This window comes from Phyllostomus hastatus, unplaced genomic scaffold (genome assembly GCF_019186645.2).
Source record: "Phyllostomus hastatus isolate PE091 unplaced genomic scaffold, TTU_PhHast_1.1 phas_scaffold_585, whole genome shotgun sequence".
NCBI lineage: Eukaryota > Metazoa > Chordata > Mammalia > Chiroptera > Phyllostomidae > Phyllostomus > Phyllostomus hastatus.
The window spans coordinates 3,309,342-3,334,903 of record NW_025334037.1 but is presented as its reverse complement, the minus strand read 5'-3'; the positions used below and the strand labels follow the sequence as shown (position 1 = coordinate 3,334,903).

At 34.9% G+C, this 25,562-nt stretch overlaps 1 protein-coding gene across 2 annotated transcripts in view; it reads right to left on the bottom strand.

The window, feature by feature from the left end:
- USP47 (ubiquitin specific peptidase 47) overlaps positions 1–25,562 on the bottom strand; it is a 103,950-nt gene that overhangs the window by 34,621 nt on the left and 43,767 nt on the right. For both annotated transcript variants that reach the window (XM_045825180.1, XM_045825181.1), the window contains 4 exons: positions 22,507–22,603; positions 18,164–18,309; positions 17,543–17,622; positions 13,421–13,570 (listed from right to left, as the gene is read on the bottom strand). In XM_045825180.1, coding sequence (XP_045681136.1) covers positions 13,421–13,570; positions 17,543–17,622; positions 18,164–18,309; positions 22,507–22,603 — 473 coding nt within the window. The remainder of the gene's footprint in view (positions 1–13,420; positions 13,571–17,542; positions 17,623–18,163; positions 18,310–22,506; positions 22,604–25,562) is intronic.

The following is a 25,562-nucleotide window of genomic DNA, read 5'->3' as shown; positions in this document are numbered from 1 at the left end:
CCTTCTGGTGTAAGAGATAACGCTCTAACCTAGTAACTCAGCCAGGGCTTGTTTTTGTAAACCCATTTCTCTCTTTAAATTTTTGGATACTAGGTTGTTTTGTTCATTTGAAAACTATTTAATTTAGTCTAGGGTACTGTCCTACTTGGTACTATTCTACTTTTCAGCTATTTTCTGAAGGTTTTTATTTGGGGGGGATTTTCATAAACTAAAATGCTTTAACACGTATTTTTTGTTTTCTTCTGCTAGTGGTGCTAAGTTTTTTTCCCCTATTCATTTTGTGGATAGCATTCTTTAGTTTGAGAATAAATTTTGGCAACTTAGGGAAGCACAGTTTTTTGAACTGGCAATGAGAGGAGAGATGGGTATCTTCATTTTGTAGGACCCTTAATTTTTTTTCTACTTGCTTTCTCTTCACTTGCTTTGGGTAGGAGGCATTAGCCCTTCTCCATTTATCTCCTTCTTCCCCAAAAGCAATATTCCTCCAGGGCTGCCACTTCTATCCTGCTCACTCTAAAACTCCTTCCCTTTAGCTGACACTGTAAACTACCAAGTCCGGTCTATGTTGGCACATACTATGTTAGTACTTTCTCTTTTTGAGGGTGATTTTCTCTTTGTTTTGCCTAAGTCCTTCAATCCCCTCTTCTCTAGTTTATAGTCTCTAAAGCCTCCCACTCCACCCTCTTCCCATACAGACTTGCGGCAGCAGTGCAAATTCTGTTGGAACTTGGTGGTTATTTATTTTACTACTTACAGGTAATTTGAAGTTCGTGATATTCCTTCTCCCACTAATGCAAAAGGAACACAAATGAAACCCAATTAGCCCACACCTTCTCGAATTTGGGGGAAGGATGTGTGGAGGCAGCTACCATTATCCTCCAGGCTGAGAAACCAGTTAAAGCTATATTAATAACTTTTTTAGTTTCTGTATTGATAAGTTTCTATAGCTTCCTCACTCTAGCTTTTTAAAAAGTTTTAACCAGGATAATTATAAAGTTTAGTCAGTTATAAAAATTAGCTTCAATTCATCCATCCGCCCATTAAAAAATGTGTAAATGATACGTAAATGATGGGCTAATGTGGTTGTATACATTTATCTTCACTTAATGTTATATACAAGATAACTAAGAAATCATGCCAAACTATATTTTAGGGACTAAAAATTAAGTATGGATCATAAAATAGAACAAAATATTATCATTGTAATATTATTAATACACATACACACACACAAAAACCTATGCTGCTTACCATGAGCTGTCATCTTGAGTATGTTAAATGGATGTATCATGCTTACAAACTAGCTTTGGGTTAACTATGATTGTTTTTCATCATTCCAGAGTGAAGATTATAGCTTTATTTTCTAGAATTTACTTATATACTATACAAAATGTAATTTTGCACATTTTTTAAGACTGTAATTTTCACAGTTCAGAATAGTACACAAAGAATTCTGACATCCTTAGTTCCCCAAATAAAAAATATCAGTTGTGGCCCTGACCAGTTTGGCTCAGCTGGTTGGAGAACTGTCCCATAAATCAAAGCATCCCGGGTTCAATTCCCAGTCAGGACACAAGCCTAGGTTGCAGGATCAGTCCCGAGTAGGGCTGTGTGTAAGAGGGAACTGATCAATGTTTCTTTCTCACATTGATATTTCTCTCTTTTTCTCTCTCCATTCCTTCCCCCCTCTCTAGAGTCAATAAGCATATCCTTGAGTGAGGATTAAAAAAATAGCTTAGCACAATTTTATATTCAATGCAGAAAATATAGGTACAGTGCAATCAAAAATATAACCAAAGAATGGTATTGTCTATAAATCCTCTCGTTTTTCTTTTTACTCTTAGCCTATATATAAAATCTTTCTCCATCATTTAATCTCTATTTTATTTAGAATGGAGAAATGGATATTAAAATGTGACACTTTATTTTTCAAGTTGACAAGGATAAATCAGAACCTTGACTGATAACTATTTTTTGATTTTGATATACTTAGCGATTTTACGCCATTGCAAATATATCCAATTACCTTCTCAGGGTACAGTATATACTTTAATATACATATAATGTGTTTCTGTTGTGTTTCACTAGGGAAAAGACTCCAATTACTTTTAACCTAAGCCACCTACTTATTTTAATCGCAATTTCTGAGATCATTGTAGATTCACATACAATTATAAGAAATAACACAGGGAGATGCTTGTAGACTCTGCCCAGCTTCCTCCATTGATACAATCACCTATTTTATTCCTAGATTTTTCCAGTTTTGGTGTACTCATTTGTCTGCATATGTGCGCACAATAAGCTTTACACAGTTTTATCACCTGTATAGGATCATATATCCATCACTAGTCAAGAGACTGAACAGTTCCTCTACCACAAGTACACCTTATGTTGCCCCTTTATGGTAACCATCTGTTCTCCTCTTGACCCCACCAAATCTATAAGCTGTGGCTATGACTACACTGTCCCCATGTCTTAAAATTTTTTATATCATACATATCCTTTTGGGATTGGCTTTTTCCACTCAGCATAATTCCCTGGAGATTCCTTCAAGTTTTTGTGTGTGCCAATAATTTTCCCTTCTTATTGCTGAATAGCATTCTATGATATACAAGTTTGTTAATCACTCCCTTGCTGAAAGACCTATGGGCTGATTCTAGCTTTGGAATATTAACATAAAGATGCTATGCACATTTGTGAACAGGTTTTTGTGTAAACATAAGCTTTCATTTCCCTAGGATAATTAACCTAAAGTATAATTGCTGGATTTTATGGTAATTGCATGTTTAATTTTATAAGAAACTACTTGTAACATTTCATATTCCCACCAAAAATGTGAATGATCTAGTTTATCCACACTCTCACCAGTTTTAAGTGCTGTCATTATTTTTTATTTTAACCACTCTGTAGGTACAGAATGATATCCTTATTGTGGTTTGAATTTGTATTTCCCTAGTGACATTTAACATCTTTTCCTGTATTTACTTAATATCTGTATATCCTCTTCAATAAGATGTTTATATCTTTTGCCTATGGTCTACATGGATTGTCTGAGGGGTTTTTTAATATTGTATTTTGAAACTTCTTTACATATCCTATAAATTAGTCCTTTGTCAGATACGTGGTTTGCAAGCATCAGATATGTGGTTTGCAAGTATATTCTCCCAGTCTGTAGCTTCTATTCTTACCCTCTTTGCATGGGCTTTCAAAGAGCAAATTTTTAATTTTGATGAGCTCCAACTTTTAGAATCAAACCTAAGAACACAGAGCTTAACTCTAGATCTGGAAGACTTCTTTCCTATTTATATTACTAAAAGTTATAACTTTACACTTTATGTTTAAGTCTATGATCCATTTTGAGCTAATTTTTGTATACAATGTAAGGTTTAAGTAGAGGTTCTTTTTTGTACTTATGGATGTCTTATGTATGGTGTTCCAACACCATACAGTGGAAAGATCATTCTTCCTCCATTTAACCACTTTGGTGTCTTCCTCAAAAGTCAGTGGGGCATATTTGTTGAAACTATTTGTGTTTTCCATTCTATTCCACTAACCTCTTCGTCTATCCCTCCATCAACACCATACAGCCTTTATTACTATAGCTATATAAAAATCAGGTAGACTGATTCCTTCAACTTACTCTGCTTTTTCCAGAATTCTAGCTATTTTAGTTCCTTTGCCTTCTATATAAATTTTAGAATTAACCTGTGCATATCATTAAAAATCCTGCCACATTTTGAAAGTAATTGCATTAAAACTATATAACCTGGGAGAGAATGGACATCTTTGCTATGTTGAATCTTCCAATCAAATGAGCAAAGTGTGTTTCTCCATTTATTTATTTATTTCAGTTTGTAGTTTTTAACACATAGATACTTTGTAGGATACTACTTTGCTCAACTCACTTATTATATCTAGAGACTTTTTACATAAAATGTTATCTAAAATTGAGGGTGGGGATAATTTAATTTCTTCCTTTAATTGGTATGCCTTTCATTTCATTTCCTCTACTTGCTTTATTGTGTTGGCTAGGACTTCCAGTACTATACTGAATAAGAGTGTTGAAAGAAGACATCCTTGACATTCTAGGGAGAAAACATTCATTCAGTCTTGCACCGTGAAGTATTGTGTCAGCTGTAGGTTTTTTGAAAATGTTCTTTATCAAGTTGCAAAAATCTATTCCTAGCATCTACATTTTTTATCATGAATGTTGATAGAATTTTAACAATTGAGTCAATTGACGTGATCATGTAAACCTTCTGGTAGATTAACTCATTGATTTTTTAAAAATACTGATTAGCTTTGAATTCCTGGAATGAACTCTACTTGGCCATGGTATACAATTCTTTTTATATATTACTTATTTCTACCTGCTAATATTTTGGTAAGAATTTTCCTATTTATATGTCTTAAGGACATTGGCTTGGCCATAGTTTTGGTTGGTTGGTTGGTTGGTTGTAATTGTCTTTGGTTTAGTACCAAGATAAGACTCAGCTATTGTTGAGTGCAGAGTTTTATAAATGTCTATTAGATTCTGTTGGTTGATGGTGTTGTTAAGTTCCACATTTTTGCTGATTTTCTGTCTAGAGGTTCTACTTATCAATTATTGAGAAAAGGGTACTGCAGTCCCAAACTACAACTGTAGATCTGCCAATTTTTCCTTTTAGTTTGGAAAGTTTTTGCTTCATATATTTTGCAGCTCTATTATTTGGTACATACACAGTTAGGGCTGCTGTCCTCTTTATGAAGTAACCCTTTTATCATTATATAATGCCCCTGTTTTGCCTATACCAATATACTTGAAGGGAGTTTTTGTACATAGCATACTACTGGGTCATTTTTTTTAATCTAATATGCTGATCTCTACCTTTTAGTTGGTATAGTTAGATCATTTATATGTACGTAAATTCACCATTTTAGTTTTTTTGTTTTCTTTCTCCTGCCTTCCTATGGAGTACTTGAATATTTTTTGAATTCCATTTTGATTTATCTACCCTGTTTTGAAGGTATCTCTTTTTCAGTAGTTGCTCTAGGTATGATACTATATACATAAAATGCCTACTGGTGCCTTCCTTTTACAGCTCAAGTGAAGCAGAGAAACTGTACCTCCCTTTACATCTTTTCTTCCTCTCCCATTTAAATATAATTTTCTCACACATTTCCTCTCTATATATTTAGAATCATATCATACAGTATAATAATTCTGGTTCAACCATCAAACATACTTTAGGAAACTCAGGAAGAGAAAGAAAGCCAATTCTATTTACCCAAGTTTTTGCTTACCGTGTTCTTTTTTCATTCCCAATGCTCCAAGATACCTACCTTTTAATCATCCCCTTTCTGTTCAGAGAAATTTCTTCAGCCATTCTTTAAAGTTGGGCCTGCTCATGACAAATTCTCTTAGTGCTCCCTCATCCAACCATGTCTTGATTTTCTTCCATTCCTGAAGAATATTTTCGCTGTTCTTTCAACACCCACCTAAAAAATGTGTCACTTCACTCTGGCCTCCATAGTTTTTGATGACAAATCTACTTACGAAAAATCAGAGTGGTTTTCCCTATAAGAAAAGGTGTGTTTTCTCACTTGCTGCTTTCAAGATATTTTGTCTCTATTTTCTAGAAGTTTGATTATAATTGGACTTGATGTAGAATTCTTTTGGTTTATCTCATCTGGGGTTTGCTCAGCTTCTTGGATCTGAATGTTTATGCCTTTTACCAATTATGGGAAGTTTTCAACCATTATTTCTTTGAGTATTTTCAGCCTTGCCTTCTTTTTTTTTTTTTTCCTTCCAGGATTCCAATGAAATAAATAGTAGATCTTTCACTATATAGTGCCATAAGTCTCTGAGGAACTTTTATTCCCCCAATCTGTTTCTCTCTTTTTTATTTATATTGGGCATTTTCTATTGTTCCATCTTGAAGTGAATTCACTGATGCTTTCCAATATCTTCTGCATTCTGCTGTTGAGCCTATCTGTTGATATTTTTATTTTGTTACTGCATTTTTCAGTTCTAAATTCTCATTTCACTTTTCTTTATATCTGCTATTTCTTCCCTGAGGCTGTTTATTTGTTTCAAGTGGGTTTGGAATCTGTCATTGAAGTACTTCTATGATGGCTCTTTAAAATATTTGTCAGATAATTCTAACATCTGTTATTTCAGTGTTTGTGTCTATTGATTGTCTCTTCTTTCACTCAAATAAGGTATTTATGGTTTAGTACGTAGAGTGATTTTTTTTTAATTAAACCTGAACATTTTGGGTATTGTGGATCCTATTAAATCTTCTGATTTAGCTGGTTCCTTTGACACTGCTCCAGCTGGGGAAAAGGTTCCTGCCTCATTACTGTCAGGTAGAGGTTGAAGTCTAGGTTTCCCACTTGGCCTCTGTTGTCACCTCAGTTCGGGAGAAGTTCTTCATCACTACTGGGCAAGGGTATGGATTCTGGCTGCGCAGTAGGCCTCTGCTGATGTCACTTTGGCTGTGAGGGGGCTAAGCTCCTTACTAGCAGGAGGTGGTAAAAGTCATGATTCTCCCCTATTAAGCATTACTCCAGTGCAGAAAAAAAGGAATGCCTCCTTAAGGCCAGACTCCCCATGCAGTCTCTAGTAACATGATCCAGGAAAACAGGACAATGGCAGTAGGAAGATTAGTTACTACCCAGCACAGATGAAACTCCTGGTTAGCTACTCAGCCTTCTCTGAAACCACCCTGGTGTAGGGTTGAAGAACTTTGTTATAATTTGATGAAGGTGGAAGTTTAGGATCTGTACCAGTCTTGGCTAGCAAGGGGTAGGGCAGGGGTCAAAGTCTTTCTGTGGTGTTTTGCTATAGCACAGCAGATACTACATAAAAGTTTTGAGCCTTACTAGGCTGCCCTTTCCCTGGTCTTTTGATTAGAGAAAGCAGGCTTTTTAGTCTGTGCCTATTGCTGTTTCCAGGCTGCCAACTTCTTCAGCTCCAAGTCTGGGATATATTAGGCAAAAAGAAAACCCAAGGAATTCACCCCATGTCATTCTTTGAGTCCTAGGTACCTAGTCTTAATACCTTTTCTCAACTTTTCAGAGTCTTCTTATGTTTGTTTTATATATAACATTCAAGACTTTTAGTTGTTTTGGCAGAGGAAACAGGGAAATTGTACATCTATTGCATTTTTCTGAAAGCAGAAATCCCCACTTTTTAAATTGGCTCCCACTATGTCTAACCACACAAATTCCTGGAAAAATGAGGGTAGAGTCTGTAAAGAGATTGTTTTATGAAATGCTTACAAATTTAGATCACTCCACCATCCAAATGAGTTATTATGACTGAGCCAGCCATACAGGAATGTCCAAATCACCTGTTAAATCAGGGAGTATGTCTGAGGACACCAACTTGTATGCAGTGCAAGTTAATACCCTTATGATTTCATAAATACTTAGAAATTTAACAATTATCCATTCAAAACTTTAAAATAATCATTAAACTATGTTTACTTATGAAACAAAGTCTTTTATATAATCTGATCTTTCCAAACACACTATATGAAACTATATAGCTAAACCCATTTCACACCTTTGAACACATATTATTACAATAAAGAGATACTTAAATGTACTTACCCAATAATAGAATAAAAGTATCCGAATAGAAAATAGCCTAGAACAGTGCCAGTCAGAATAGGCAACTCAATAAATATGTTAAATAACAAAAAGATACCCATAAAATATAGTGTTGAAAATTTTACTGTTAAATAGAAAAGTGCCTCTCCTGTTAATGCCAAACATATGAGGCTCTATCATTTTTGTTCAGTTTGTGAAATAAGTTTCATAATTAACCAACAGAAATATTTCTAATCTTTATATATCATTAGAATATATTCTGTATCGAGGACTATCTCCTTATAATACATTCTCAAATTCGCCTGGCAATACGCCAATTCAGGGTTTCTTTGATTATTAAATTCAGGAAGACTGGTTGTATATAGATAGCTCTAATCAGTGAAAATAAAAGTTTCCAATTACCTAATAAATCATTAAGAACAAAACTTCTAAAAAGACTAACACACAAAGTTCCAGCTGATGTTTTTTAAGAGTAAAAACAAAATTTATAAAATATGAGGAAATTAAAACATATATTTTAGTATTCTCATTTCCCCTCAACATCCCAAAGACATAAATGTTAATATAATGAAGTAGAAATAGTTCTTAAATCACCTTAATCTACTGCAGTGCTTTCCAAAATCTGTTCCTCAGAATCCAAGTGTCCCTTGAAATATTAACAGATGTCCCACAGAGAGAGACAATGCTAGGTTAAACACAGTTAAACAAATTTCTCTACTGTAGGAATCCTCCGGGAATTTAAAATAAAATATGCACCTTGAACTTCACAAAGAGGACCATAGGTACACAGTTTCCCAAATTTAATCAAAGAAACGGTCTCTCAAACATCTATTAAATCCCACTGGAGACTAGTGTTGAACAGAATTGAATCTGAGGGAAAGAGAATGGCAGGAGAGTCCTTAAATACTGATGCCCTACTTGGCCAGGTAAAATGAAAGCCAGAAATTTAATAAATACCACAGTTATAATAACTAAATAATTCATTTAGGAAAACATAATGGTAAAAAGCATTTTTAAAAAACTATAGGCAATTCTAGTACTCATTAAAAAAAGTCTTCTATTACTCATGCTGAAAACTACCCTAAAAATTGATTATAGATAGTATAAGGATAAAGTAGCTAAGTGTTAATATCATTCATATTTTAATCTTAAATATTATTCTCAAGAAATTTATTTGAACATGGAAAGAAAAACTCCAGAAACTGGATGTTTCAGATGAAGGTTAAAAAAAAAAAAAACTACAAACACTCCAATTTTTAACAGAACCTCAAACTTAACTATCTGAAATGAAACATCAGGTGTTATTCAACCTCACTATATATATATATACACACACATCTATACTATGTTTTGTTTGATCTATACATATGATATATACACATCTATACTATACTTTTGTTCTGGTGGTTCACAGAAAACATACAATGAACAGAACATATAACCATCAATGTTGTATTATACATGTGTGTTGGTATTTGTGTGTGTGTATACATCCAGTAAGACAAAATACCAGAATCCAAAATTAAAAGTAGGAAAATAAATTTTCTAGAAGTTCCATTCAAATTATGGCCAAATATAAAATACAGCCTGAATAAGATTTTATAATGCTCCTTTTAACTAGATTTTTATAATCTACATTTATATCAATTCTTTAAACATACAAAATTAACAAAATACACAATGGCAAGCAGTGATATAAAACTAATATTAGTTACTGTATGATGATTTCTGTGAATTAAGAAGTGTTTTGAATTCAGAAAATAATGGGAAATCACTTACCTCTAACTAAAGTTCTCTGAAGGTAGTATCCTCCTTAGAACCCCTATCTTGGGTAGTTTCACCTGCTGTTATTCCCCTCAAAAGACTCCAGCAAATTCTAGGAAGTTTTGAGTTGCCTCCTGCAAGCCCTATTAGCGCATGTGTGCTGAAAACCCACTCGCGTACTGCCTCCTCAATAAAACTCCCAGCTCCCACTGAATCACCACCACCGCCATCCATGTATCAATGGAGGATATTACCTTTGGAAGATTTCACTTAGAAATGTGGTTTTCAATTCTCCAAAAATATTCTCCAAATTGCTCCACTGCTATGTCTATAATGTACTTAATAGAGTGGTGGCAATTCAGTAGGTGAATAAATCATGACAAAAAAAATTAGCTAAGCAATTATATTTGCTGAATACTCATATAACAATGCAACAAAACAAGTAAAACTAGCTTCCTCAACATTCAATTAATACATAAAAAACCTAAATGTGTATGTGAAAAATCCTTCATAAAAAATACTTTTGTAAAAGGAGAAAAAAAATATTCTATATCACTTGGGTTTATCAAATGTTTTCCTGGTGTATTTTGCTAAAAAATGCCCATATTTAAAAAAGAGAAGACATAAATCATTGAAAGACAAGTGTTAACCAATTTCCAATGGTTTTTCAGTTTATCATTTCTAACTGCCAAAATAAAGAAAAAGCAAAACAAAAATGAAAAACAAAACTAGTTACTTAAACCAGAGCCAATTTCATATACCTAGGATGACAGTTTATGAGGGGTACAATTGAGTACTTAATAAAATTTTTCAAATCTATTCAGGAAGCAGACTAAAAAGTAGCGGAGGAAAAAAGGAGACCTTATCTTCTGCTACCCAGACAAGGTCTTTTACTTTGGATTTCACTCATAGATTCCATAGCTGTTTGTTGATTATTTCTGATAGCCATATAAAAGTAGGAGAAAAGAGAAAAAGGGATCAACTGTCCTATAGACCAGAGGACTAAACCATACATATAGCACTATTTTAGAAGATCAAGAGCTTTAAAAACACTGATTTTAGGAGTTCCGGCCAAGATGGAGACGTAGGTAGAAACACCTTGCTTCCTTGTACTACCAAAAGGATTAACAACAAATTTAAAAACAATACAACCAGAACTGCCAGAAAATCAAACTGCATGGAACTCCGACAACCAAGGAGTTACAGAAACATTCACCCAGACCAGTAAGAGGGGCAGAGACAGGAGACAGGCAGTCCAGCACAGAGGATGACTGCACTGGCAAGGCAGTGCTGGCTGAATCGGAAACTAAAGACTCAAAGCTAGCTGTAAAACACTGTGGGAGATATGATGGTGGGAGAAACTTCCAGTCTCACAGGAGAGTTTGTTGGAAAGTGGGGCTAGAGTGGACCAAGTTAGTGGCATTGTTCCCTCTTGGACCCCTCGCCGACAGTGTCACCACGTGGCAACCTGGGTTGTCCACCCTGATGAATACCTAAGGCTCTGCCCCTTACAATGTAACAAGTGTGCCAAGACAAAGAAATATGGCCCAAATGAAAGAGCAGAGCAGCCCTGCCTGGTGTGGCTCAGTGGATTGAATGCTGGCCTGTGAACCAAAGGGTCACTGGTTCGATTCCCAGTTGGGGTGCATGCCTGGGTTGCAGGCCAGGTCCCCACTGGGGGCCATGTGGGAGGCAACCATACATTGATGTTTCCCTCCCTTTCTTTCTCCTTCCCTTTCTCTCTCTGTAAAAATAAATAAAAATCTTTTTTTTTAAAAGAGCAGATCAAAACTCCAGAAAAAGCTAAGTGACGAGGAAACAGACAACCTATCAGATGCAGAGTTCAAAACACTGGTAATCAGGATGCTCACAGAACTGACTGAGCTCAGTCGCAAAATGAAGAAGAAATGAAGGCTACCCAAAGTGAAATAAGATAAAATATATAGGCAACCAACAGTGAAGGGAAGGAAACTGTGACTCAAATCAACAATTTGGAACAAAAGGAAGAAACATCCAACTGAACAGAATGAAGAAAGAATTAAAAAAAATGAGGAGAGGCTTAGAAACCTATGGGACAACTTTAAGTGCTCTAACATCCAAATTACAGGGGTCCCAGAAGGAGAAGAACAAGAGCAAGAAATTGAAAACTTATTTGAACAAATAATGAAGGAAAACTTCCCCAATCTGGCAAAGAAAATAGACTTCCAAGAAGTATAGGAAGCCGAGAAAGTCCTAAAAAAATTGACCCAAAGAGGAACACACCAAGACACATCATCATTAAATTACCCAAGATTAAATATAAAGAGAGAATCTTAAAAGCAGCAAGAGGAAAGGACATAGTAACCTACAAAAGAGTGCCAATAAGACTATCAGCTGATTTCTCAAAAGAAACCATACAAGAAAGGGCTAGAAAGAAGTATTCAAAGTCATGAATGGCAAGGACATATATCCAAGATTACTCTATCCAGCAAAGCTATCAATTTAGAATGTGAGGGCAGATAAAGCGCTTCCCAGATAAGGCAGAGTTAAAGGAGTTCATTACCAAGGCTTTCTTCTGTGAAATGTTAAAGGGACTTATCTAAGAAATAGAAGATCAAAACTAGGAACAGTAAAATGACAACAAACTCATAACTATCAACAACTGAGCCTAAAAAACAAAAACTAAGCAAACAACTAGAATAGGAACAGAATCAGAGAAATGAAGATCATATGGAGGGTTTTCAGTGGGGAGGGGGAGGGTAAAAATGGGGAGGTGAAGGTACAGGGAATAAGAAGCATAGTTGGTAGGCATAACATAGATGGGGAGAGGGTAAGAAAAGTATAGGAAACAGAGAAGCCAAAGAACTTATATGTACAACCCATGGACATGAACTAATGTGGTGGGGGAGAATGCTGGAGGGCAAGGGGATGCAGGCCAGAGCAGGGATAAAGGGGAGAAAAATGTTGGGAAAACTGTAATAGCATAATCAATAAAATATACTTTTAAAAAACCACTGATTTTTAGCTAAGAGCCACCATCAGCTTATAAGCATAAATAAGACCCAAACAACATCATTTTGAAGTTCTGCATTTTAGATGTCTCAGTTGGCTCTGAAAGTTTTGCCTTGCTAAATAAATGTCACTAAACACTCTCATTTTAAATATCAACTAACTCCTTCCATGACTCTCCTTTCATATAAGTAAACACACATAATGATAAAATACAGTAATAAAATTACCAAAAAGCAATTAAATGGGTAACAGGAAAAATAGGAAAATCTTAATCTCCCACTTATGTACTCAATATATAAATAAACTAACCATATATAGGTCTGATTCTTGAAATTATCTGTGCTTCTACAATGCATGAATTTAAATTAAATTTTATAAAAAAGATGTTCCTTCAAAAATGTGGCCTCTGTTGATCATAAAACAAATGTTATTTTTCCAATTTTAAAAGTGTATGGAATAGTAGTGGCCAGTGTGGCTCAGTTGGTTGGAGCATCATCCTGTAACTGAAAGGTCACAGGTTCAATTCCAAGTCAGGGCACATGCCTAGAATGTGGTTCAGTCCCTGGGTGGGAGGGCCTATGAGAGGCAACCAATGAACGTTTCTCTCTCATGTCATTGTCTCTCTCCCCCTCTGTCCCCTTCCCTTCTCCTCTCTTTAAAATCAATAAGCATGTCCTCACGTGAGGATTAAAAAAATCGTATGGAACAAAATGCCCTACAAAAAAACAACAACATATCTTCCAATGCAAACAAAGGTCACAAAAGAGTACTTATAGAATAGATTGTTTATAGAGGTAAAAATAAAGTGAAATAATCTAGTCACTTATCAGAAAGAATAAAATACTGAGCCATGAAGCAGTACACATGTGTTCACTTTCTTTTACACATGCACTATTAGGACTCACTGAAGGGTCAAAAATCTTCTAGATCTTGCTAGCTTAAATGCAGGAATGACTAACAACCCAAGAAGGTGTATCTAGGATGATACTTACCTTATGATAGATTATACCACTGTGCTATTATGTATTCTGCATATGGATACAGAAGCAGTCAGCGGAAAGGTACACACCACACTAGCAAATGCTTGGCTGGACCCATAAGGTCGGATGACCAATGGAATATCAAGATATGTGTCGATTCTCCAGCCCTCGTAACCACATTCCAGACATCTTACGTAGTCCTTCAGCTTGCCTTGATATAGTTCATTTATAAGATCAGCCTAAAAATAAGAACATTTACATTTTAAAGTGTAAAAAGTAATTTTTAAAGTATGTAAAAACACAATTCATGCTTTTAAAAATGAAATTTCAAAAAGATATTCATTTTGTTGAACTTCTAAGAAAGCTTTAAGATTTACCTAAAATCCAATGGAAAAAAATCAAGGCTTGATAAAAATCAACTAAAAATAAATAAAATTAGATTAACACTAATTTAAAAATCAATGTAGAAAAATTAACTACTTCAATTCTTATATAAACACCCCACTATTAAAAAATGTTCTGTTGAAATCAATTACCAATTTATTATACTATTAAGCTTCATATCTTTTCAGTTAGCTGAAAATACATCCTAATCTATCACTTTAGACATATTAATAATTAAAGTTAAACAATTAGCTGTTTTTATAGCTTTATATATGCATATCACCACTCTTACAATATTGTATTCTGATTTCTAAAATCCTATCTGCTAGCTAAAATAAAACTTTTTAACTTTCAGTTAACATATGTAAAACAATTTTAAGGAAGATTATAACTTTTTAAAAATGTATGGGAATAAAAAAAAACACCTTAAATTCCATCTCCCTTAAAATATCCTCACCTAAAAGAATGGATTTCTCACCTAGTCCCCCAAACTTAGCCAACTAGGACTGTTCTGGCCCCAAAAAAGGCACATAACTTCCTAAGTAAGGACCCTCCATGTGAATGTCTTGCCTCAAGATTCTTGCACCCAAACTTTGGAACACAGTAGGAATGCTCCAGCTGATCTAAATGAAAAGTGTTAACCCAAAGAAGGATGTAACAAGAAGAATATCTTCAGAAAAAGAAACAGGCCACTAGTACCATCTACATAAATTACTAAAATACAATCCCATGGGGTTATGTAGAGAAGCTAGATCACTAAATAAACTTAAAATTTTTTTTTCAAATCTCTTAAGAATTGAAAAGAAATCACATTGCAGTTTACCTCTTTCATAAATTTACATCTCTTCAAATGTCTAGGTCTTAAATCAAGCTAGGATCCACCATCACTGTCTACTCTAATTAATTTAATGAAGCCTTCTTCATTCACCTGCCCCAGTCACATTTGATTTTGTCTTCTGTATCATTTCTAGTGGTTCAGTCCTGTGTTTTTCAGTTTTGATAGTAACCCACAGAAAGAAAATAATTTCCATTGCAACCCAGTATATATAATTGTAACAAAAGTTACATAACAACAATACTTGTCCTCACTTATGTGATACTCTCTGACATTTTTCTACATTTTCTTTTAAGTGCTGACATAGATTCACTAAACTGATTTCATAACCCATGAATGGATCACAATCTATAGTTTAAAAAACTCTGGCCCAAGCTATCATAATAGTTTGAAGGAGACATCAGACCCTCCAGGCTCCTGTCTAGATTCTCCACCTGCCCCACTTTGTTAATCCCTATCATCCTCTATTACTACATCCACTAGTTACCCCTCATCCCAATGGCATATCTGATATTTTTCCATCTTCTAAACCTGTTCCATCTTCCATTGGATAAGAATAGGGTCAGAATAACAAAAATTCGAAACATCAAAAGCATATGACTGACTATATCTCATTGCTCAAAACAAAGGTAATGCTGGATGAATATACTTCATAATGTGCTACAGACTGTAGCATAGTTTACTTAGTAAATATCTGAAAATATTGTTCAAAGACCATCCCCCTAAATTATATATACATATGTAGAATATATGAGTTATAGTTTTTAGCTAAAAAGAAACTATCTAGATAATAGAGCCCAACTTCCTCATTTTTAAATATATTTTATTGATTATGCTATTACAGTTGTCCCTTACTCCCCCTTCATTCCCCTCCACCCTGCATACCCTCTCCCACCCACATTCCCTTTAGTTCATGTCCATGTGTCGTAAGTTCTTTAGCGTCTACATTTCCCATATTGTTCTTGTCCTCCCCCTATCTATTTTCTACCTAACATCTATGCTACTTATTCTCTGTACCTTTTCCCCCTCTCTCCTCCTCCCACTCCCCTGCTGCTAACCCTCCATGTGATCTCCAGTTCTGTGGTTCTGTTCCTGCTCTAGTTGTTTGCTTATTTTGTTTTTGTTTTAGGTGTGGTTGTTAATAATTGTGAGTTTGCTGTCATTTTTACTATACATGTTTTTAATTTTCTTTTTCTTATCTTCTTTCTTAGTTAAGTCCCTTTAACATTTCATAAAATAAGGTCTTGGTGATGATGAACTCCTTTAACTTGACCTTATCTGAGAAGCACTTTATCTGCCCTTCCATTGTAAATGAAAGCTTTGCTGGATAGAGCAACCTTGGATGGAGGTCCTTGCCTTTCAGCTTGGAATACTTCTTTCCAGACCCTACTTGCCTGCAAGGTCTCTTTTGAGAAATCAGCTGCCAGTCTAATGGGAACTCCTTTGTAGGTTACTGTCTCATTATCTCTTGCTGCTTCTAGGATTCTCTCCTTCATTTTAATCTTGGGTAATGTAATTATGATGTGCCTTGGTGTGTTCCTCCTTGGGTCCAACTTCTTTGGGACTCTCTGAGCTTCCTGGACTTCCGGGACTTTCCTTTGCCAGATTGGGGAAGTTCTCCTTTATTATTTGCTACTGTTCCACTTGTTGCTCTTCCTCTTCACCTTCTGGTACCTGTATAATTTGGATGTCAGAATGTTTAAAGATGTCCTGGGGGTTCCTAAGCCTCTCCTCATTTTTTTTGAATTCTTGTTTCTTCATTCTTTTCTGTTTGGTTGTTTATTTCTTCCTTCCTTCTGGTCCACTCATTGATTTTGAGACCCAGTTTTCTTCCCATCACTACCGGTTCCCTGTGCATTTTCCTTCATTTCACTTAGTGTAGCCTTCATTTTTTCATCTAATTTGCAACCAAATTCAACCAATTCTGTGAGCATCCTGATCACCAGTGTTTTGAACTATGCATCTGATAGGCTGGCTCTCTCTCGGTTGCTTAAAAGTATTGATTCTGGGCTTTCATTTGTTTTTCTGTTTGAACCATCTCTTTTTGTCTTGTCGCACCTGTGATGTATGAGGGGTGGAGCCTTAGTTGTTCACCAAGGCAGGGCAACCCAGTCGCTGGATTGTGACGCTGTATGTGTGGACGGAGTCCAAGAGGAAACAATGGAACTTGCTCTGCTCTCCACTGCTTCCCCCAAGCAAACTGGGCCTTTCTGGAGCCAATTCCCGTGTGGGTGGGCTTGGGCACCACATGGGTCTTTCCAGTGACCTCTCCTGTGAGGCTGGGAGTCTCTCCCTGCACTGCAACCCCCCACAGGTGTTTTCAATCAGTGCCCCGAAGCCCTATTTCCCTGTGCTGGGACCCTGGGACTGCCCGGGTCAGCCAGCCACCTTGCACACAGTGCTTTGCTTCATAATTGCCACCTCACTGGGTCTGCCAGTTGCCACCCCTCGGCCAGGGCCTGCCAACCGCCACTTGCGCACCCAGGGTTCGCCCTCTGCGGTCTTGCGTGCCTGGGATGCCTTACGCAGGTTCCAATGCTCTACGTTCCTCAACCCCTCTCCACCTGGCTGCCCAACTCCACCCTTCCTACCGATCTGGATGAACCTATCTACTTTAACTCTTTGATTATCCAACTTCTTTACAGTTCAATTTTCTATCAGTTCTGGTTGTTATTCTGTTTCTAAATTGTTGTTGTCCCTATCTTGGTTGTGCGAGGAGGCACAGTGTGTCTACCTGCGCCTCCACCTTGGCCAGAAGTCTCCAACTTCCTTATTTTAAAATAAAGATGAGGAAACTGAGGTTTATAGTGGTTTAGTGAGAATTTTTATGACTCAGTTAGTGGCCAACTGAGAATCTAGCATTTTTACCTCCCCATTTTAGCACCTTCACAATTGAACTATGACCAAGCCAAAACATTCCAATAGAACAGAAGTCACTTTAAGGTAATAAATGATTTATTAGAAAACACTCGCATCACCTTGAGAGAATTACCTGTTCTGTTTGTTTCCACTTCTGCTCTAAAGCATCAAACATGACTCTGCACAGTTCTTGTACATCATGCTGCTGCCAAGCTATTTTGAGACAAAAATTAAAAATAGCAGTAAGTTTAGTGTAATAAAACATTAATTTATTATTTAAAAACAAATTTGTCAGATATATTCAGAAGTCTACACAAAATAATGCTAAATTTCAAAACAACATGAAATATACATTACAATCATTAAAAGGCAGTCACAGGAAAAGAATAAAGGGGTCTCAGCATTTACACATAACGTACACTTTACAGTCCTATGTATGATATTGGCTATTTTCATTATTTTTCACTAGAGTTACAAAAAAGATGACAAACTTTAAAATGTTTAAGTGCATGCAAATAGAGTATAACCAAATTTATTTTACAGAAAATTTTTAACTGATCAAAAATTTACCCCTCAGAATTTAAATTTTAAAAATAAGTTGTTTTTAAACCCCAGGAAAAAGCAATGAAAATGTTTACAAAGTTAATTATGTTCTTAACATAAATGTTGTGTTATTTTGTTCTTTGTTTATAATACTGTCTGCCAGAATTCCTTTGAATATTAGAAATACTTATCATTACAAGAGAATTAATACCCTCACTACTATCCCATCCAAAGCTCCTTGTAACATCAGTGGTTTCAATTGCTCTCTTTTTACTTGTTTGTAACAAAACAAAAAGCCTTTGTAGTTGATATGGGATACTTGTCACTGGATCTTCTTCAGATTCTTCAAATTCCCACCTATTAAAATAAAATGATTGAAAATTATTTATAAAACATTTTTATTCTTTAAAGCATAATTAATATTAACACCACAATGTCAGATCCTATGTAGAGTTTGAATATTAACTGAAGCTATTACTTTGTAATGAAACATTAATCTTTTTCCAATTCATAAATTCAGAAGAAACTTAGACTTTAATAAGAAAAGACATAAGAAAGCAACATGAATGAAAAGTAACTGTTGAATTTGAATCCAATCAGGATTCTTGTCCTAATTATTAACTCACAAAAAAATACAAGAAATAGAACAATATTAAATGACACCATGGCATTCAATCATCAAAATCCAAACTTGCAAACTACAGGACAAATGACATCAGTTATAGATATATATATATACACACACACATATATATGTGTATATATGTATGTATATATTTTTCTATTTTCTATTTTTTTCAAGGAAGAAATTACAAGGGGAAAAAGACAAAGAAATTAAAAATAGATTAAGTGTCTTATCAATCAATTTCAATACATAGATGCTATTTGGATCCTAATTGGAACAGATTGTTTAAAAAAATTATGGGGCAACCAGGGAAATCTTCGCATTGACCTGAGATATACTTCACAGATGGTATGATGGGGGCATGCTTCCAAAAAATCAAGAGTGGAGGATTATAGATAAAAAAGATTGATCATGAGTTGATAATATTCAAAGCTGGGTGACAGGTACAGAAAATTCATTCCAGTATTTCACTACTTTTAATGTTTGAAATTTTCCATAATAAAATGTTTTAAGAAGAGAATATAAGTAAATAAAATAATCCAGATACAATATGTACCCTCATATATTTCTGATAAACATTAGTCTAGCCCTGACTACAGGGACTGTCTGAATAACAAGCAAATTTCTAACAAAAGACCTTAAGATCAGATTCAAAAAATAATATTGGTGGGATCAAAGTTTGTAATGTACCCACAAAAGTCCTTAAAGTAATTTACATATAATAAAATGCCAAAGACAACATTAATATTAATAAGGATTATATTAATGGTTATCTTTATCTTGAGATGTCAATAAGATTATTATTTTCCACTTCCTCACTCAATTCTTAGAATCTTTTTAGATTCAAAAGGAGCCTGGAACATAACTTTCCTATAATGCAACTTACAAGTATACTAAAAATCTTTCATTTTTTTCTTCTTTTGGTATGGCTCTCTGTTAAAATATTCAATACTTTTCTTATTTGATGGCTTAGAAGTTGCAGCTCTGGGATCCTGTTCCTTTTTTTTTTTTTTTTTTACACACTGAAGCTCCCTTCTGTCTTGCAGATGTCAGTGGAATACATTTTGTTTTTTCCTTCTCAAAGCTTCCCTGCGAACACCTCTACTCATTATCCAATCTTGTATATTCAATCCCTAGCTCTCTTTTATTCTTATTTTTCTCAATAGAAGGAAGTTGTACTTGACATTATAGGATCTAAAATTCTCCCAAGAGCTGTAAAGAAACTGTGAAGTCAAAATAAAGAATGCTTTAATTTCTTGCCAGGAAAATTCACTAGTGGGGAGGAATTACTGTATACAAAGCTGAATTCTCACCTGTCCTTTAGTCCTGGTGCAAATACCTTAAAAAGGTCTTAAATCTTGTTGGTACTTGCTGTTACTCCAGTCAGCTAAATTAGAAACTTTGGTGCCATATTTGATTCTTCCTTTTCCTTTACTCCTAAATAAAATTTGTCACTAAGTCGTATCAGTTTTCAATCTGAAATATAATAAGCACTACCACCAGCTTCATTCTGAGCCTCATACATCTGTGCCAGGTTTAATAACAGATTCCTCCAGGGTTCCCTTATCTTTCAAATCAATTCTGCATGCTGCAATATATAAACTTTCCCGAAACAATGTATTTAACACATCACTTACATGCCTCCACACCTAAAGCAGCAGAGTCTCTGTTGACTATCGTACAACAAGCAAAGAAAAGAAAGAAATAAAACTCTATCCTTTCATGCCAGTGCTACCCTGTCTATAGTGCAGGGAGGCCCAGCCTTTTTAACAAGTCATCCCCCTTCCTAGGGTCTACATTAGGAAACAGCATTAGGCTCTCAGGCTTTGCTTCCCAGCTGGCAACAAACATCACTCTATTCTCACCATCCCCACAGCATTTTGCCTTCATGTTTAACCTTATGTCTCGCTTCCCCTCCTCACTCACTGGTCTCCAGACACAATGGATTTTTGTTCCTCAAAGGCCTTTGTACTTGCAGTTCTGTCTGTCTTGAATGTTCTTCCCCCAGATCTTCACAAGACTGGTCCCTGTGAAGTCTATTCACATGGTAGGTAGTTCCTTAGAGAGGAATTCCCTGACTTCTCCACCTGCTGACAGTTACTCTTTCCACATTGTCCTGCTTTATTTTCTTTGTTGCATACATGACTATGTAAAATGAACTCATTTATATAAACTGACTTATGGAAGCTTGAAGGGAGGGCCATTGTCTTAGATTCACCACTGTAATCTCTGTGCCTTAAAGAGTGCTTAACACACAGTAAGTACTGAATATTAATTTGCTGAGTGAGTAGCCCTGGCTATGCTTAGTCTTCTCCACAATACTATGTATTTACAGACCATTTTCAGGGATTAAGTCTCATGATTAATCAAACTCCTGGGATCCCCATTCCCTCCCATGCCCTGCTTGCCAAAGCAGGCACAACACCCTAGACTGTTCAGTTTGTTCTAGTTTTCAGGGCAGGTTCCCAACTTCATCTATTAACCTCAACTTCCAGTACTCTTGACGAAACTGCAATTATGCTATCTCCTGGAGGCCCCTAGGACATACATATTTATTGGCATCAGCTATAACATAGGCAGTATAGGGAAAAGGATTGTGACATGCACCTGGTGTGCCACTTCTAGCATGATGGACTCTAGCAAAGTACTTAACCTCTCTGTGCCTTCAGTGACCTCCTTTGTATAATGTGGATAATAACATTGTATAATTCATACAGTTACCATAAGAATTAAATGAATCTATATGTAAAGTGCTCAATACAGTATCTGATACAAACTAATAACTAACTTTCAAGTAGCACTTACTAGTGCTCGTTTTTGCTCTTGAAAGTATCCCCATCTGCAGTACTTTCTCTATCTTTCCAACCTGGCCAAATCATACCTAGCTTTATGACCTCAAATTCTACTTTCTACACTAAGCCACTTCTCCACATTTCATTAATCTCCCTTCTTTCTAAACTCTCATGGTATTTAGCTATCCTTAGATGTTATTGAAACTATTTCATAAATACACATGTTGCTATTGATGTATAGAGATCTGTGACTTAAGAACAAAAAGACCTTACTCCATCTCTAACCACCAAGTGGCTAGTACACATAAACGCTACTGGGTAACAAATACTTGCTGAATGAAAAAGATAACTTTTATAAGTAAATTGAGCTTACATATGAATGCAATAGTAGTATGTTGTTTGAACAATACAATAATATTAAAAGTTTCCAAAATACTTTAAATACATATTTATAGTAATTTCAAAGATGTTACTAAAAAATTACATGAAAAAGGAAAGAAATCAGTTTATTTGTACTTTAAAATGTCTTTTAAGTTAAAAGTAGAAGTTTGGTACATCTTAAAGGAAATATAAAAGGCAAGGGTATGTTAATAAACAAGGATGTGTAAATAAACTTTAGAGTTTATTTACTTATGGACTTCCTTCATAAAGCATTTTAAAATATCTGATGTATATGGAGTCTTTTAAAAACACACATGCAAACACAAAACACAGAACAGATGCTTCATATATTAATTAGAAACAAAGTTTGCATGTTTAAAAAGACAACTTTGTTTCTTAAATTGAGAAGTGAAGAGAAAGAAGATGTGGCTTACATATTCAGATTATCTCAAAAAGCAGGTAACATATTTCTTCATAAAGGTGTTAAAGCTTTAAGAAAGAGAAGCTTATAAACAATAGTTTATCCCAAATGTAAATCCCATCAATTTACCCCTTGCTGTCTATGCATTTCTGATTCTCTCTCTCCATAAATTTTTCATATGCCAATCTCTCATAAAAATCATTTTCTTATATACTATTCTGGTGTGTCTTATGAAGTAAGAAATACCCCAAACTTTACAAACAACTGTACAAAGATAAATTAGATTTTATTCATTAAAAACTATATTTTATTTATAGAATTTAAAAAATACTTACTTATATAATGCATTTCTAAATTCAGGAGTCATAAAAAGTGTTTGCAAAAGGCTATTCAAATAGCAAGTCATTGCTTGGTTTACTAATCCCACATATCCTTTAAAAAGAGAGCACAAAATATATATGAGTCAGCATTTATATTAAAAAATAACAAAGGAGAACTTATTACAAAGTTAAAACAGTACAAACTGAGAGGTTAAGGGTACTTTGGTGGAAATTATTTTCACTTTTTTCAACAGCACCTAAGAAATATGTGCACTATGTACACTTTGCTTCTCAGAAAGTCAGGATATCTTGTTATATGTCCAGTGGTACACATGAATATTTGGTAGCATTTAATAAAACTTGAAGAGAAATATGTTTAATACCATATGTTTAATTGACATAAAAATAATCTTTGTTCCCCAAATCTGAAAGTTGTGGTTTAAAAATAAAAAGGATAAACATACTCACTTTAACTAGCATGCCTGCCCAATCTAGGAAGGCAGAACTGATCCAGCTATCCCTGTTATCAGGTCCTATAACCCAATTTCCTATCAAGAATTAGTAACATGAGATAAACTCATTATACAAAAACTCAGAATGACTTCCTCTATTTTAACAAGCCTAGTAATTGTCAGATTCTATAGGTCAGCATGTTATACAAAGAGTGACTATAAAGTAAGAAGAGAAGAAGACAGGAGTGGAAGTAGGGAAGATCAGAGGGATGGCAGGAAAAAAGGAAAAGGAGAAACTTCTATGAACTTAAAATTTAAGCTGAGGAGATTAAGGGTATTGGGGAAGATTGTGTCTTGGTAGTTTGAAGCCACAGAGGAAGTTCATTAAATGCTCACAAGTGCTTTTCAAAAATGATATTAATAAAATAAAAGTATTAGCTTTCTATATCCACCCGGATATAGCTACCACTGTTGAGAACATTTTAGGAACTTTTCTTTACAAGTAGACCAAAGGCCCAGTTTATGAGATGTACATATACTTAAAAAAATCAAGAGTCACCATTTTAGTTATACCTCATTATTTGAGCAAAATGTAGTAAATACTTTGCCTAATAATTAAACTTATTTACTCTTACTTAATACTGAATAACTTGATTGTCTCAAAAAAACCTTAAATCTGCCCTGGCCGAGTAGCTCAGTCAGTTAGAGCATCACCCAGATATGTCAAAACTGCAGGTTCGATCATGGTCAGGGCACGTACAAGAATCAACCAATGAATGTATAAATAAGTGGAACAACAAATCGATGCCTCTCTCTCTCTCCCCTCCACCACCCTGGTCTTCCTCTCTCTCTCATGCGTGCTTAAAAGAAATCAGTAGAAAAAAGAAAAGAATCAAAACTTAAATCCTTTCTCAAAAGATGCTGAAGGTGTTCAACTAAAGCTTTTCAAAAGCTTTTCAGTTCTCCCAACAATTATTTAAAAATGTTTTTAGAAATGACAGGCTGTGTGGATAACTATATTGCCAAAGAAAGCAATGAAAGGACCAAAAAATATGCCTGATGAACCTTGGTCAGCTGGGAAAAAGAGGAGTAGATTTCACACTATTTGCACCTGCACAATTCTAAGAGACCAAGCTGCTACCACCTTTCACTTTGGACAAAAGTTCAAGCTTTGATTTGGAAAGGCTTTCACCTTTGTTTTAAGAACACTGTGTTTATATAGTTTATTTTACATTTTTTATAATTATAAATTGCTTCAATTACTACCCATCCCCCACATGAGTTTTTTTCTTAACACCCCATCCTAAATCTATATGAGAGACTTTAATCTCACTATTCTAAAATTACTTATTTACTCATATTTCTTCCTCATCAGACTTTAAGGGCGGGGTTCGAACCTGCAAGTAATGGGTGCACATGAAGGGGAAGAGTATATGATTTACAAGTAACTCAAGTCCGTATGATATCTAGCCTGATTATTAATAATTAAAAGTATTATTTCATTCTTCATATAAACAGACCCTTTCCCACAAAAAACAAAAACAAAAAACAGTGCTATAGTCAGGAGACCACTGTACACATAGCTTTAAAAATACTACTATTGTCTTTTGTGCACCTATAGACCAATCATGTATCATTTATTTGTGATCTTTAAAGATTTACAGTAATTTCTTAAGGAAAATGCAAATTCAATAGTGACTAAAATAGTAAGAGTTTTTAACTTAAATTTTATTTTTTCAATTACAGTTTACATTCAATATTATTTTGTACTAGTTTCAAGTGTATAGCATAGTGGTTACACAATTATATACATTACAAAGTGTTCCCCCAGTGTTTCCAGTACCCACCTGACATTACACATGATTATTACAATGTTACTGACTATATTCTCTATGCTGTGCTTTACATTCCTATGATTATTCTGTAACTGCCAATTTGTACTTATTAATCCCTTTACATTTTACCCAGTGCCTGGATTCCCCTCCCCTCTGGCAACCATGAGTCTGTACCTATTAGTCCATTTTGTCTATTCATTTATTTTGTGTATGGTATTTGTCTTTTGCTAACTGACTTATTTTATTTAGCATGATATGTTCTAGGTCCACCCATGCTGTCACCAATATCGAATAGTAAGATTTCAGTCTTTTTCATGGCCAAGTAATATTCCATTGTCTATATGTACCACTGCTTTTTTATACACCTGTCTAGTAACCAAAATGAATTTTGAAGTATAGCTCCCTGGGATGCTTACAGACTGTTTCAATTCAGAAAGGCAGTGCTTCAAAATACTGGAGAAAAAATACAGGTAGGAAGAAGGAGTGGAGCAGAGGTGTGCGAGGTACAATAATTGGAAATAAAGACTATGATTATATGGTAATGTATTTCAAAGGCCTCTAAATTTTTTAAAAATAAATTTCAACTTAGTAATTCAATTTCTGGGAAATTACCCTAAGGAAATAATCTGAGATGAAAATAAAAACTTACGTAAAAGAGTGTTCATTATGAAACCAGTAACGGACAGTTTAAAAACCTAAACCATATACTAAAACACTAATTTTCAGTCATTTTAATTTTCAACCTCATACTAAAATACTACTTAATAATTGAAAAATGCTCCCC